At 47.9% G+C, this 16,085-nt stretch overlaps 1 protein-coding gene and 1 long non-coding RNA gene across 9 annotated transcripts in view; one reads left to right on the top strand and one right to left on the bottom strand.

Annotated features, from left to right (window-relative positions):
- KIF17 (kinesin family member 17) overlaps positions 1-16,085 on the bottom strand; it is a 53,713-nt gene that overhangs the window by 1,251 nt on the left and 36,377 nt on the right. For 5 of the 8 annotated variants that reach the window (XM_054502988.2, XM_054502991.2, XM_063667578.1 and 2 more), the window contains 3 exons: positions 6,636-6,894; positions 5,116-5,186; positions 955-1,072 (listed from right to left, as the gene is read on the bottom strand). In XM_054502988.2, the coding sequence (XP_054358963.1) occupies positions 955-1,072; positions 5,116-5,186; positions 6,636-6,894 (448 nt within the window). The remainder of the gene's footprint in view (positions 1-954; positions 1,073-5,115; positions 5,187-6,635; positions 6,895-16,085) is intronic. The other 3 variants (XM_054502989.2, XM_054502992.2, XM_063667588.1) reach the window with 1 other exon arrangement.
- LOC134739876 (uncharacterized) lies at positions 6,707-15,100 on the top strand. Its single transcript, XR_010126961.1, has 3 exons — positions 6,707-6,917; positions 7,250-7,527; positions 14,335-15,100. It is a non-coding gene; the product is annotated as an uncharacterized LOC134739876 (long non-coding RNA).

The raw sequence follows: 16,085 nt of genomic DNA, 5'->3' as shown, positions 1-16,085 counted from the left end.
TCTGTCACCCAGGCTGGTGTGCAGTGGCACTGTCTCAGCTCACTGCAACCTCTGCCTCCCGGGTTCAAGCAATTCTCATGCCTCAGCCTCCCGAGTAGCTGGAATTACAGGCATGCATCACCACACCCAGCTAATTTTTTTTTTTTTTTTTTTTTTTTTTTGAGACAAGGTCTCACTCTGTCAGCCAGACCGGAATGCAGTGGCGCGATCTCGAATCACTGCAACCTTCACCTCCCAAGCTCAAGCGATTCTCCTGCCTCAGCCTCCTGAGTAGCTGGGATTACAGGCACGTGCCACTACCACCCGGCTAATTTTTGTATTTTTAGTAGAGATGGGGTTTCACCATGTTGGCCAGGCTTGTCTCGAACTCCTGGCCTCAAGTGATCCACCCGCCTCAGCCTGCCAATGTGCTGGGATTACAGGCGTAAGCCACCGCACCTGGCCAATATTTGCTTTTTATTGCTATTTTATTGGACGCTCTGCGGGCTTTGCTTTCAGTTTTAAAGGCAGACGAAATGAAGTGATGCTAAATTCTTAAAAGCGTGTGTTGCATTTGTGGCCCTTGATAAGTGAAGTCAATCCACATTTGGAGGAAGTCACAATGCTGGCGTGTGACTCGCCAGGAAGCTGGCGCCTAACTAGTGAGACCTAACCCGTGCATCCCCAGCCAGGCCCCTGAGCCATGCACTGAGTGCCTACTAGGGGCCAGGGGAGACAAGAGTGCAGCAAAGAGGAGACTCTGTACTGAGCACCAGTCCCCGGGCTGGGCCGTTTCCTCACCTCGGATCACCTAATCCTAAAAAGTTGGTGTTACCCACCTCATTTTGTAGCTAAGGAAACTGAGACTCCGGAGGGAAAGGAGTTTTGAACCCAGGTCTCTCTGACTTCAAAACTATCCCCTTCATGCCTCTCCCAGTTGTGTGGAGAGGGTGGGGACAGGGGAGGGACACTCACTGAGGCTCTTCCTGGCGTCTGTGCTGAGGATCTGGCTGGCCCGCTTAGACCGGAAGTAGTTGCTGGCAATGTTTTCACTGTTGCTCCGACTGAGCATGAGCCTGTAGCGGTCCTCCTCCTGCCGAGATGCAGATGCCCGTGGTCATGCCCCATTGTTTGTGCACAGGGCTCCGCAGCCTCTGGCATCCTGGGGCAGTGGGGGCCGCCCCAAGCCTCCCCCAAGTTGTCACAGGGCTGGAGCAGGCACTGCCCACTCTGGTGTACTCTACACTGTAGATCCTGGACTCGGGGGTGGGATCCCAGGCAGCTCGGGGCCAGGAAGTCACAGTCTCCAGCCAAGCCTGCACCCGGCCTCTCCTTCCTTGACATGGAAGTGCCTTATTCTGTCCTACAAAGCTCAAAACAGGGTGTCCTGCCAGCTCCAACAGGGGGGCCAGGGTGATACACAAACCCCAAATCTATCACGACATGTTCATAGAACAGGCAATGCGATGCTATCCTCAGCTCACAGTTACATTTGTGATCATTAGAACTGGATTCCTAACCTTTTTATCACCAAGCGCTATTATTTTTCACCACTATTATGGACTTATTTTCTTCAGTCTAAATCTCCCTTTTCAGGGAATTGTCCTTCTTCCACTTGACGTCCCAGTGGGGTGAGCATTCATAGTGCCCTATACTACATCTGAGTCTCACCCCGTGGTTACACAGCTGGACATGTGACCCAGACTGCACCAATCACAGACCCACATCTTCCTAAACACAGTAATTGGTCCAAGAGTAGACACATGACCCAGGCAGAGCCAATCAGAATCTCTCCCCAAGCTCTAGTTTAAGGATGCTTTAACACAAGGGTCTCCATCCCCCAGGCCATGGACTGATACCAGTCCGTGGCCTGTTAGGAACTGGGCTGCACAGCAGGAAGTGAGTGGCAGCTGAGCAAGTGAAGCTTCATCTGTATTTACAGCTGCTCCCCATTGCTTGAATTATTGCCTGAGCTCCACCTCCTGTCAGATCAGTGGTGACATTAGATTCTCATAGGAGTGCAAACCCTATTGTGAACTGCACATGTGAGGGATCCAGGTTGTGCTCCTTATGAGAATCTAATGTCTGAAGATCTGTCAGTGTCTCCCATTACCCCCAGATGGGACCGTCTAGTTGCAGGAAAACATGCTCACGGCTCCCACTGATTCTACATGATGGTGAGTTATATAATTATTTCATTATATATTACAATGTAATACTAATAGAAATGAAGTCCACACTAAATGTAATGCACTTGAATCATCCCGAAACTTTCCGACCCCCCACCCGTCCTGACCTGTGGAAAAACTGTCTTCCACAAAACTGGTCCCTGGTGCCAAAAAGACTGGGGACAGTTGCTTTAACAGACCAGGCCTCTCTTCCTTTTGGATCACCAATGGCCAGCAGCCATCCTTCCGGCCATGTGGAGAAAGCCTTCAGTTAGCATACCAAGGGAAGCAGGAACAAGAGGTGAACACATAGGCCAGGAGCGGTGGCTCACGCCTGTAATCCCAGAACTTTGGGAGGCCAAGGCGAGTGGATCACCTGAGATCAGGAGTTCGAGACCAGCCTGACCAATATGGAGAAACCCTGTCTCTACTAAAAATACAAAAAAATTAGCTGGACGTCGTGGAGCATGCCTGTAATCCCAACTACTCTGGAGGCTCAAGCAAGAGAATCGCTTGAACCTGGCAGGCAGAGGTTGTGGTAAGCTGAGATGGCACTCCAGCCTGGGCAACAAGAGCGAAACTCTGTCTCAAAAAAAAAAAAAAAAAGGTGGCCGGGCGCGGTGGCTCACGCCTGTAATCCCAGCTCTTTGGGAGGCTGAGGCGGGCGGATCACAAGGTCAGGAGATCGAGACCATCCTGGCTAACACGGTGAAACCCTGTCTCTACTAAAAATACAAAAAATTACCCAGGCGTGGTGGCAGGCGCCTGTAGTCCCAGCTACTCGGGAGGCTGAGGCAGGAGAATGGCGTGAACCCGGGAGGCGGAGCTTGCAGTGACCCCAGATTGCACCACTGCACTCCGGCCTGGGCGCCAGAGCGAGACTCCGTCTCAAAAAAAAAAAAAAAAGAGGTGAAGACAGACACAGACCCTGACTGTTACAGACCCTGACTGTTTCAGCCCCTAGATCCAGCCATCCCTGAAACTGGTCCACTTACATGAACTAAAAAATTCCCTATTTTTCTTATGGTTGTTTGCTTTGGTATCTATCGCTTGGAGCTGAAAGCATTCTGACATAACCTCTTTGTGGTCCCAGATTAAGAATGTCTTTTTTCCTGGCAGCAACTTTCCCTTTTTTATGAAGCTGCCAATCAAGCTCTAGACCACCGTGAGTGGCCCCTTGCAGCCTGAGTTGCTCAGCCAGAGATGTGCGGTTGGAATTCATTAGCCTAGGAGTGGTCTTATCATAACTGTAAAGGTATATTCTACATGGGTTTTCTGAAATATTTGTAATGGCTTAAGGCAAAATCAGCTAATTATGGCATACAGACCAAATCTGGCCTGCAGACTATTTTTGTAAATAAAGTTTTATTGGAACACCATTCATTTGTGTATTACCTGTGGCTGTTTTTGTGCTACAGTGGCAGAGTTGAGTGGTTGTGACAGAGACCACATAGTTCACAAAGCCCAAGATATTTATGATCGGGTCCTTTACAGAAAAAGTTTGTTGACCCCTTGTTTTGAACAAAACTCTTAGAGTTTCTCTATTAACTTAGCTGGTAGTTACTGTCCCCAGCAGCCACCAGAGGCCCAGACACAAGGACACCAACAGGGGGTCCAGCTGGCTGGGTCCTTCTCTGGTGGCCCTGCCTAGCCTGAGGATCTGTAAATAATAACAACTTTCATATCATTGTTCATGGAGTTGTGTCATGGAAGCTGTGCTTGCTGACCAGGCCACCCCAAGGGACTGGAGGACTCCCTGCTGGTGCCCTTCTGTCTGGGCCTCTGGTGGCTGCTGGGGACAGTAGCTCCCAGCTAAGTTAACAAACTTGAAGAGTTTCATTGAAAACACCCCGCTTGGCTGGGCACAGTGGCTCACGCCTATAATCCCAGCACTTTGGAAGGCTGAGGCGGGCAGATCACGAGGTCAGGAGATCGAGACCATCCTGGCTAACACAGTGAAACCCCGTCTCTACTAAAAATTCAAAAAATTAGCCGGGCGTGGTGGCAGGTGCCTGTAGTCCCAGCTACTTGGGAGGCTGAGGCAGGAGAATGGCGTGAACCTGGGAGGCAGAGCTTTCAGTGAGCCGAGATCACGCCACTGCACTCCAGCCCGGGCAACAGAGCGAGACTCCATTTCAAAATAATAATAATAATAATAAATAAAATAAAATAAAATAAAATAGAGGCCGGGCGTGGTGGCTCATGCCTGTAATCCCAGCACTCTGGGAGGCTGAGGCAGGAGGATCACAAGGTCAAGAGATCAAGACCATCCTGGCCAACACAGTGAAACCCCATCTCTACTAAAAATACAAAAATTAGCTGGGCGTGGTGGCACGCGCCTGTATTCCCAGCTGAGGCTGAGGCAGGAGAATCGCTTGAACATGGGAGGCAGAGGTTGCAGTGAGCTGAGATCGCACCACTGCACTCCAACCTGGTGACAGAGCGAGACTCCATCTCAAAAAAAAAAAAAAAAAAAAAACCACCCATGCTTTAAGAACATGCATTTCTGTTGCACTACAAAATATAGGAGATAGGTCTTGCCACTGAGCTTAGAAAAAGAAAATGAGAGAGGGGAAAATAAAGTGACTTAGGAATCCCAATTACTGCTTCATGAACCCTGTGAGGACCCTTTTGGTCTGAGGATTACCAGCAGGAAACCAGAATGTGCTGCTTGTCCTCTGAGTTTGAGGCTGAAGCCTTTGTCCTTCACTGGCAAGATGGGCCACCAGGAACCATCTACTTTCCCTTGGTATTTATGACTGTGAGTATCTTTGAATGAGGGCCAGAGGGGGTTGAGGGTCTAGGTGCCAATGGAGGGACATGAAAAGGATCCAGCCTTGGCCCCTTCTTTAATCCTTAGGCGGGAGGAAAGTGGAAGACCAGCTCTCTGCAGTAACGCCGACCCACGGCACTGGGGGCAAACCCCTCCCAGACCCCAACACCCCACTCCCTCTCCTGGGGTCCTCACCATGTTCAGCTCGCCGTTGTCTGCTGCAGAGGTTTTGCAGGCTGGTTTGTTCTGTGGCCCGGTTGAAACTGCTATGAGAAAACAAAAGCTGAAGTCACTGCTGCCTGGTGCAAGGCCTAGAGGAGGGCACAGGTGGAGGTGGGGGTCAGGCCTGGCTCAGGCTTAAACAGGGGAGGACACTTCCCAGCCCAAGCCAAGGGATAATTTTAAGAAACAGACAGCAGGAGGGGCTCAGACACCAGAGAAGACCCTCATCTGCTTCCAGGCAAGACAGCAGCCAAGGGGCTTCCAGGCAAGACAGCAGGCAAGGGTGGGGACAGACAGGAAAGGCTGCTGCATCCCAGAGCATGTGGGAAATGGAACGGGCTGGGGTCTCAGCAGGGATGGTGTCAATAAACATCAGAGATGTCGGACCTGGATGAACACTCTGAGCAAGAGGGAGGACTCCTGGGGGGCACTGCGGGCTCCCCAAATGGGCAGAGTCAGGTCCGTGGCTGGAGAGAGAGCCACAGCATGTCTGGCTTCACTCTGAGACTCATCAGAGGTGAGGAGGCTTTCAAGGTCATCTTATCCAACCCCTTCTTTGTAAAGAAGCCCAGAGAGGGACAGTGATCTTCGGAAGGCCACACGGGAGGTCAGCAGCAAGAGCGGAAGCTGAACCAGGCCTGAAACTCTGAACTATGGGTTTCAATCCATGGTCCTCCCACTCACTGCTGTGACTGTGACTTTGGACCCTCTGAGATTGTGTCCTCCTATGTGAAATGCGTAGAAAACCTGTCCTTCTCAGGGCTGTTGTAAGGATGAACCAGTGACAATGCTGATTAGGATAACAATAACATGCAGCGAGCACTCACTATGTGCAGGCACTGCTGTAAGGGTTTCATGTGTATTAACACATTTCTGGTTTTTGTTTTTTCGGGCTTTGTTTTGAGACAGGGTCGCACTTTGTCACCCAGGCTGGAGTGCAGCGGCACGATCTTGGCTCACTGCAGCCTTGACTTCCCGGGCTCAAGCGATCCTCTCGCCTCAGCCCCCCAAGTAGCTGGGACTACAGGTACATGCTGCCACACCTGGCTACTTTTTCTATTTTTTTTTTTTTTAGAGACAGGGTTTCACCATGTTGGCCAGGCTGGTCTCGAACTCCTGGACTCAAGCAATCTGCTAGCCTCAGCCTCCCAAAGTGCTGGGATTACAGGCATGAGCCACCATACCTGGCCTATTAACACATTTCAAGCCTTACAGCAACTTTAAGAAAGGTGCTGTTATTCATCCCCATTTCACAGATGAGGACACCGAGTCCCAAAAAGGGCACACAGGGAATGGTGCTGCCAGAATTCCAACCCACATCTGTCTGCCTCCAGAATACACCACTTTCTCAGAGTCCTGATGCATCAGGTACCCAGGGTCACGTGTCTGCTACACCCACAGCCTGCAAGGAGAGGCCCACGCTCCCTGCCAGTTTGCAGGATGGTAAGCTGTGAAGGAGGGAGGGGAGGGCAAGGGCCAGCCAAGCTCCTGACCTACTGGGAGGCTGGTTTTTGTGATGACGGGATGTGGGATCTTCCAGAAGCCGTTATCTTCGTCCCAGCAGGACTCACGCCGAATCTTCTCCAGGTTGCTGTAGTTACAGTCCCTGCGAATCAGGGGCTGCACCTGCTCCAGGAGCTGCTGCAAGAGCATGGAGTCACGCTCCTGCCGGCGGATGGTGGCCAAGTAATCAATCTTCTCCAGCTGAAACTCGGACTGCAGATCTTTGATCTCCACCTCTGCTGCCCGAAGCTGAAAGCAAAGGATGACAAGCAGTGAGCAGGGAAAGATACCTCCCCTTCCATCTAACCACCCTGTCCACTCACTGTCCTGCCAGCAGCCACGCATCGTCTGTTCATTGGCCTGATCAGCCATCCATTCTCATCCCCACCATCCATTCAGCCATCCTTCCCTCCATCCATCCATCCACCTCCTCTCACACCCACTGATCCTTCCGTCTATCCAATCACCCTGCTGCCTCTCCACCCAGCATTTAAATGAGCACCTAATGTGTCCCCCCAGCCCTGCAAAATGTAGGGGAAAAGTTGATGAACAATCCCAACAGCCAGCCCCTCAGTCACTATCCCCCATTGTATATTTTATTCAGGAGCCTTTGAGAAGTCCCCACATCCAACACCACAGTTCTAAAGGATATCAGAGAATTGCACAAGTGACATCTCTAAGGAGGACAACAGGCATAAACTCTCCGACTTGACAATCCTCACTCTCCCACTGCCACAGCCCTGTGTTACGGTGTGACAAACACCGGACCTAAACAATGGACCTAAGAATAAGACCCACCTTGATCTGATCAAGGGTTCCAGATTCTTTTGGTCTCCTGCTCAAGTCTGCCAGACTGGTCCCTCTGGTCCCTCCTGAGCACAGGTGAGTGCCAGCCCCAGCCATAACCACCCTCTCCCTGAGCCCCAAGACTCCCTGGGGCACAGCCTGTTTCCTCAAAGAGCAGGTACAGTTTGATTAGTAAAGAAGGATGTTTGAGGCCAGGTGTGGTGGCTCACACCTGTAATCCCAGCACTTTGGAAGGCTGAAGCGGTCGGATCACTTGAGGTCAGGAGTTTGAAACCAGCCTGGCCAACATGGTGAAACCCCATCTCTACTAAAAATACAAAAAAATTAGCCAGGTGTGGTGGCGCACGCCTGTAATCCCAGCTGTTCAGGAGGCTGAGGCAGGAGAATTGCTTGAACCTGGGAGGTGAAGGTGACGATCACACCAATGCACTCCAGCCTGGGTGACATAGTGAGACTCTGTCTCAAAATAAATAAATAAATAGATAGATAAATAAAAATAAAAGAAGGATGTTTGAATTCATGCACTGATACCCATTTGAGAACAGCTGGCAGGACATGGGTGGGCAGGACAGCCACAGAGAGGCTGGTACACAGGGGTTTCAACTAGATTAACAATGTTCCATTTATTTTGTTTGTTTGTTTTAAATAAAGATGAGGCTCATTTTGTTGACCAGGCTGGTCTCAAACTCCTGGACTCAAGCAGTTCTCCCATCTCAGCTTTATGAAGTGCTGGGATTATAGGCGTGAGCCACAGTGGCCCAGCCTGCTCCATTTTTTTTTTTTTTTTTTTTTTTTTTTTGAGACAGATTCACTCTGGCACCCAGGCTGGAGTGCAGTGGCATGATCTCAGTTCACCACAACCTCTGCCTCCAGGGTTTAAGCGATTGTTATGCCTCAACTCCCAAGAAGCTGGGATTACAGGTTTGAGTCACCACACTCAGCTCATTTCTTGTATTTTTAGTAAACACAGGGTTTCACCATGTTGGCCAGGCTGATCTCAAACTCCTGACCTCAGGTGATCCACCCACCTCGGCCTCCCAAAGTGTTGGGACTACAAGTGAGCCACTATGCCCGGCCCTGCTCCATTTCTTAGACTGGGTAGTAAGCACATGGTGTTAGTGGGTATAATAATCATATGTTTTTGTACATCTGGAATCACTCACAATAATTTTTGTTTGTTGTTATTTTTTTAGAGACAGGGTCTCACTCTGTTGCCCAGGCTGGAGTGCAGCGGCACCTTCTCAGCTCACTGCAGCCTCGACATTCTGGGCTCAAGCAATCCTCCCACCTCAGCCTCCCAAGTAGCTGGGACTACAGGTGTGAGCCACCACACCTGGCTAATTTTTTAATTTACTGTAGAGACAGGATCTCCCTGTGTTGCCCAGGCCTGTCTGGAGTTCCTGGCCTCAAGCAGTCTTTCTGCCTCGGCCTCTCAAAGTCCTGGGATTACAGGTGTGAGCCACCGCACCCAGCACGATAATTTTTATAACAGTTTTCTTGAGACATAATTCATATAATCATATGCCATTCAATTCTCACTCTGTCATCAGGCTGGAGTGCAGTGGCGTGATCTTGGTTCACTGTAGCCTCGACCTCCCAGTCCTCCCTCTCTCCCAGTCCTCAGCCTCCTGAGTAGCTGGGACTACAGGTGCATGCCACCACATCTGGCTAATATTTTTAAAATTTTTTGTAGAGGCAGGGTTTCCCCCATGTTGTCCAAGCTGGTCTTGAACTCCTGGGTTCAAGCAATCCTCCCACTTCGGCCTCCCAAAGTGCTGGGATTATAGGCATGAGCCACTGCACCATCCAATTTAGCCCTCTTTTTTTTTTTTTTTTTTTTTTTTTTTTAAGTAACTTGTGCTTTTGGTGTCATACCTAAGAAACCACTGCCTAATCCAAGGTAACAAAGATTTACACCTACGTTTTCTTCCAAGAGTTTTACAGTTTTGGCTCTTACATTTAGGTTTTGATCCATTTTGAGTTAATTTTTGTATGGAGTGTGAGGTAGGGGTCCAACATTATTCATTGGCATGTGAATATCCAGTTGTCCCTGGCACCATTTATTGACAAGACTGTCCTTTCACCACTGAATTATCTTGGCATCCTTATCAAAAATCAATTGACAGGCTGGGCGTGGTGGCTCACTCCTGTAATCCCAGCACTTTGGGAGGCCGAGGTGGGTGGATCACCTAAGGTCAGGAGTTCGAGACCAGCCTGACCAATATGGTGAAATCCCATCACTACTAAAAAATACTAAAATTAGCTGGGCATGGTGGCATGCGCCTGTAGTCCCAGCTACTTGAGAGGCTGAGACAGGAGAATTGCTTGAACCCGGGAGGCAGAGATTGCAGTGAGCCAGGATCATGCCACTGCACTCCAGCCTGGGTGACAGAGCAAGACTCCGTCTCAAAAAAAAAAAAAAAAAGGGGCCAGGCGCGGTGGCTCACACCTGTAATCCCAGCACTTTGGGAGGCCGAGGAGGGCGGATCACAAGGTCAGGAGATCAAGACCATCCTGGCTAACACAGTGAAACCCCGTCTCTACTAAAAAATACAAAAAATTAGCCGGGCATCTTGGTGGGTGCCTGTAGTCCCAGCTACTCGGGAGGCTGAGGCAGGAGAATGGCGTGAACCCGGGAGGCGGAGCTTGCAGTGAGCCGAGATCGCGCCACTGCACTCCAGCCTGGGTGACAGAGCGAGACTCCGTCTCAAAAAAAAAAAAAAAAAAAATTAATTGATGACTGTAAATATGAGGGTTTATTTCTGGATGCTCATTTGTATTCCATTGATCTGTGTGTCTGTCCTCATGCCAGTACCACACAGTCTTGATTACTGTAGCAAAGCTTTGCAACCAGGAAGTGTGATTCCCCTAACTTTGTTCTTTTCAAGATTGTTTTGGCTATTTTGAGTCCCTTGAATTTCATTGTGAACTTTAGGATCCGCTTATCAATTTCTGCAAAGAAACCAGCGGGAACTCTGATAGGGATTGCCTTGAATCTGTAGATCAATTTGAGGAGTACTGACCTCTCACCAATACGAGTCTGCCAATTCATATGAACATGAGATGTCTTTCCATTTATTTTGGTCGTCTTAATTACTTTCACATTTTTTCATTGTTTTTGGAATATAAGTTTTGTACTTTGTATAGCTGGGCGTGGTGGTGCACATCTGTAATCCCAGCTACTCAGGAGGCTGAGGCACGACAATCACTTGAACCTAGGAGGTGGAGGTTGCAGTGAGCAGAAATCGTGCCACTGCACTCCAGCCTGAGACTCTATCAAAAAAACGAAAAAGAAAAAAAGAAAACATAATATCGAATCAGCTCCTCACACATGTACCAGGATAAACTCCAACTAGATTAGAGATTTACTTTTTTTCTCTACCCCTGTGACAGATTAAGGATCAGAGATTTAAATGTAAAAAAGATGAAACCACAGAAGTTCTAGAAAAAAACATGAGGGAATTTTCCCAACTATGATTGAAAATCAATATGCAATAATTTTTTAATAGTTGGTCAATTTGACAAAATCTAAAAATTGAAAATTTTCATATGGCAATAATACCATAAAGCACAGTAAAAGACAAACTGGAAAAAAATTTACAATTTATATCACAGACCAAGAGTTAATATTCCTAATGTATAAAGAGTTTCTACATGTAGAAAAGAAAAAGAACCACCCTAATAGAGAAATGAGCAAAAGAGATAAAAATAGTTCAGAGAAAAGCTGCAAATAGCCACAAAACATATGAAAAAGTATTTAACACTGCTCATAATAAGAAAAATGCAAATTAAAACTACACTGATGCTGGGCACAGTGGCTCATGCCTGTAATCCCAGCACCTTAGGAGGCCAAGGTGGGTGGATCACTTGAGGTCAGGAGTTCAAGACCAGCCTGTCCAACACCGTGAAACCTTATCTCTACTAAATACAAAAAATTAGCCAGGCATGGTAGCATATGCCTGTAATCCCAGCTACTTGGGAGGCTGAGGCAGGAGAATCACTTGAACCTGGGGGGTGAAGGTTGCAGTAAGTCGAGATTGCACCATTGCACTCCAGCCTGGGCAAAAGAACGAAACTCCATTGCAGAAAAATAAAATAAAATAAACAACAACAACAAAAAACTATACTGAGATATTATTTCTCACCAAACAAAGTGGTAAAAATCCAGGTTTTGGGGGCCGGATGCAGTGGCTCATGCCTGTAATCCCAGCACTTTGGGAAGCCAAGGCAGGAGGATCACTTGAGCCCAGGAGTTTGGGACCAGCCCGCGCAACATGGCGAAACCCCGTCTCTACAAAAAATACAAAAATTAGCCAGGCATGATGGTGCATGCCTGTAGTCCCAACTATTCGGGAGGCTGAGGTAGGAGGATCACCTGAGCCCAGGAGGTTGAAGTTGCAGTGAGCTGTGATCGTGCCACTGCACTCTAGCACAAGCAACAGGGTGAGACCTCGTCTCAATAAAGAAAAGGAAAATCCAGGTTTTTGTAAATATACTCTGCTGGTGAGAAACACATGGATACATGCTAGTGGAAATACCAAACAATACAATCCTTATGGAGGAGAAGTTGGCATATCTAGTGACATTGAGCAAAATCACACTTGCATTACCCTTTGTCCTATCATCCCTAGTTGGAGGAATAGATTCCAAAGAAACCTACCAAGAATACAGAAGTCATATGCACAGGCTGTTTACTACAGCAGCCTTTATTATTACAAGATATTGGAAACACCCCAAGTGTTTATCAAGAGAGGAATGACTCAATAAGCAATGATCCAGCCTCACAATGGAGAGCTATGTAGTTGTGAAAGAATGAGGAGGCCAGGTGTAGTGGCTCACGTCTGTAATCCCAGCACTTTGGGAGGCTGAGGTGGGTGGATCACCTGAGATCAGGACTTCAAGACCAGCCTGGCCACCACAGTGAAACTCATCTCTACTAAAAAATACAAAAATTAGTCAGGCATGGGTGGTGCACGCCTGTAGTCCCAGCTACTCAGGAGGCTGAGGTGGGAGAATCTCTTGAACCTGGGAGGTGGAGATTGCAGTGAGCTGAGCTCGGGCCACTGCACTCCAGCCTGGGCAACAGAGCGAGACTCTGTCTCAAAAACAAAAAAGAATGAGGAGTATCTCTCCATACTGCTGTGACCTTCAGGATACTATACGTTGTTATGTGAGAAAAGCTAGGTAGAAGAAAGCGTGCACTAGAGCTACTTTTATCTAAGAAAGAGATGGCACGTGTGTTCCTGTGTGTGTGTGTGTATTGGTCCATTTTCACAATGCTCATAAAGACATACCCGACACTGGGTAATTTATAAAGAAAAAGAAGTTTAATGGACTCACAGTTCCACATGGCTGGGGCGGCCTCACAATCATGGTGGAAGGTGAAAGGCACGTCTTACATGGTGGCAGGCAAAAGGAAAATCAGAACCAAGAGAAAGGAGTTTCCCCTTATAAAACCATCAGATCTCATGAGACTTATTCACTACCACAAGAACAGTATGGGGGAAACCGACCCCATGACTGAATTATCTCCCACTGGGTGCCTCCCACAACACATGAGAATTATGGGAGCTATAATTCAAGATAAGATTTGGGTGGGGACACAGCCAAACCATATCAGTGTGTATACACACATACGTACGTATTTCCTTATACAAAAAAAATAAAAAAATAAAATAAAATAAACAGCATTCTAGGTACCTGAGGATGAAAACATCCATCTAAGCCTGAATCTCGCCAACAAGATCTCCAAAAAAAGATACAGAAGAACCAGGAGAGAAAAATAAAACCACCCTTAACCAGCCTACAGCATGACCTGAAGACAGAACGCTGGAAGCTTTGAATTACATGGAAGTACAGAGATAAACCCCCAAGTCCAGCAGACAGCCCCGGACCCACCCCATGGGGAGGTAAGCAGAGAGCATCCAGGACAGCATGGGGTGAGGAGGAATGAGGTGATGGAAGGCAGGGTGCAGTCCCTCCACAAGGCGCAAGAAAATCCTAAAAACGGATCTGAAACCTGAAAATGAGAAACTGATGGAAGAGAGCAGTACGTGTGCAGGACCAGAGGAGTTAAGTCTCCGGAAGGTGCTGCATTTAGAAGTGGGAAGCGCCCTTGAGGTGGAAACTGAAAGTCCTGCAGAAACAAGAGAAAACCACAAAAGACAACCAACCACCAAAAAAACAAGCTTTCACCCCCAAGATTTTTGCCCCCCCCCTTTTTGTGCCTGTGAATATGGTATCTTCCTTGGCAAAAAAAAAAAAAAGGACTTTGCAGCCAGGTGCGGTGGCTGATGCCTGTAATCCTGGCACTTTGGGAGGCTGAGGCGGGCAGATCATTTGAACTCAGGAGTTCGAGACCAGCCTGGGCAACATGGCAAAACCCCTTCTTTACAAAACAATTAGCCAGGTGCAGTGGCATGCACCTGCAGTCCCAGCTACCTGGTAGGCTGAGGCAAGAGAATCGTTTGAGCCTGGGACAGCCAGGGTAACATAGCAAGACCCCCAGGAGTTTGAGACCAGCCTGGGTAACATAGCAAGACCCCTCCTCTACAAAAAATAAAATAAAAAAAAATTAGCCAGGCGTGGTGGTGCGTACCTGTAGTCCCAGCTACTCAGGAGGCTGAGGCAGGAGGATTTCTTGAGCCCAGGAGGTCAAGGCTGCAGTGAGCTATGATTGTGCCACTGCACTCCAGCCTGGGCGACAGAGTGAGACTCTATCTCAAAATAAAATGAAAAATAAAAATAAAAGCAACAGAGAAGGCAGAGAGGCAGGCAGGAGAGATGTGGTAGAAGAGATGCTTCTGAAAGATGAGGCAGGAGTGGAGTCAGAGAGATTCCACGCGTGAAAGGGACTGCTCCCCACTCTGGCTGTCTTTGCAGGGATCCAGGAGCCCAGGAATGCAGGCGGTGTCTAGAAGCCAAGAGTGACCCACAGCCGATGGTCAGCAAAAAGATAAGGACTTCAGTCCCGCAACCAACCTCATCGGACTAAATTGTGCCAACACCTGAAATGAGTGTGGAAAAGGATTCTTCCCCTAGAATCTCCTGAAGGAAGTCCAGCCCTGCTAACACCTTGATTTCAGCCTTGTGGAATTCTAAGCAGAGAAGCCAGCCCCACTGTACCTGGACTCTGACCTACAGAACTGTGAGATGATATGTTTGTGTATATTAAGTAAGTAAATTTATAGTAATTTGTTAACACAGCAATAGGAAACAAATCAGAGATCGATTGATTGATTGATTGATTTGAGACAGGGTCTCATGCTGCTGTCCAGGCTGGAGTGCGATGTCACGATCTCCGCTCACTGCAAACTCCACCTCCCAGACTCAAGCGATTCGCCCACCTCAGCCTCCCAAAGTGCTGAGATTACAGGCATGAGCCACTGTGCTCGGCCTAGAGTTCTATTTAAAACTACACTTCACTATACAAAGAGAAGAGTGTGCTATTGAATGAAGAAAACTAAGATACCACCCCAAACTTCATCTCTGCCTTCAGCAGTTATTGATAGTCCAGAAAAACAAGACTGTTTACAAAGTAAACAGAAAAGAACAGATGTGTCTAACCAAAGCTACTAGAAGAAACAGAAAATAAAAATCAAAACATTTCAGTGAAGAAAATTCTCCCCGAAAGCACAAGCTCACAGAACCAAGCCAGCAGATTAAAAATGTAACACAGGGCAAGGTGCAGTGGCTCACACCTGTAATCCCAGCAGTTTGGGAGGCCGAGGCGGGAGGACCGTTTGAGCCCAAGGGTTCAAGGTTATAGTGAGCTATGATCGTGCCACTGCACTTCAGCCTGGGTGACAGAGTGAGACTCTTAAAAATAAGAAATAAAAAATAACCCCAATTAGAATACATTTGAATAAAATGTTCTTAAACAGGCATGCACAGGTATGAACATTTCTAATCCAAAATTGAAAACTTAGAAAGGGACAAAAAAATCAAGAAGATATGAAATAGGACATCAATGAAAAGAAAGGAAAAAATATTAGAAATGTAGACTTAATTCAAGATATCTATGGGAGAATGAATTCAACTGGAAATATAACAAGGAACATTAAGAAAAGATATAAAATAGCCAAGAAAGGCCAGGCACGGTGGCTCACACCTGTAATCCCAGCACTTTGGGAGGCTGAGGTGGGCGGATCACGAGGTCAGGAGATCGAGACCATCCTGGCTAACACGGTGAAACCCCGTCTCTACTAAAAAAATACAAAAAAATTAGCTGGGCGTGGTGGCGGGCGCCTGTAGTCCCAGCTACTCGGGAGGCTGAGGCAGGAGAATGGCGTGAACCCAGGAGGCGGAGCTTGCAGTGAACTGAGATCGCGCCACTGCACTCCAGCCTGGGTGACAGAGCAAGACTCCGTCTCAAAAAAAAAAAAAAAAAAAGCCAGGAAAATAAAAAACTAAAGAGGTTAAAGAGGTAAAAAGGTTTTGTTTTGTTTTGTTTTTGAGACAGTCTCGCACTGTCACCCAGGCTGGAGTGCAGTGGCGCGATGTCAGCTCACTGCAACCTCCACCTCCCAGGCTCAAGGGATTCTCCTGCCTCAGCCTCCTGAGTAGCTGGGATTACAGCATGTGCCACCACGCCAGACTAATTTTTGTATTTTTTTTAGTAGAGACAGCATTTC

Source organism: Pongo pygmaeus, chromosome 1 (genome assembly GCF_028885625.2).
Source record: "Pongo pygmaeus isolate AG05252 chromosome 1, NHGRI_mPonPyg2-v2.0_pri, whole genome shotgun sequence".
NCBI classification, from domain to species: Eukaryota; Metazoa; Chordata; class Mammalia; order Primates; family Hominidae; genus Pongo; species Pongo pygmaeus.
This window is presented reverse-complemented; position numbering and strand designations above follow the sequence as displayed.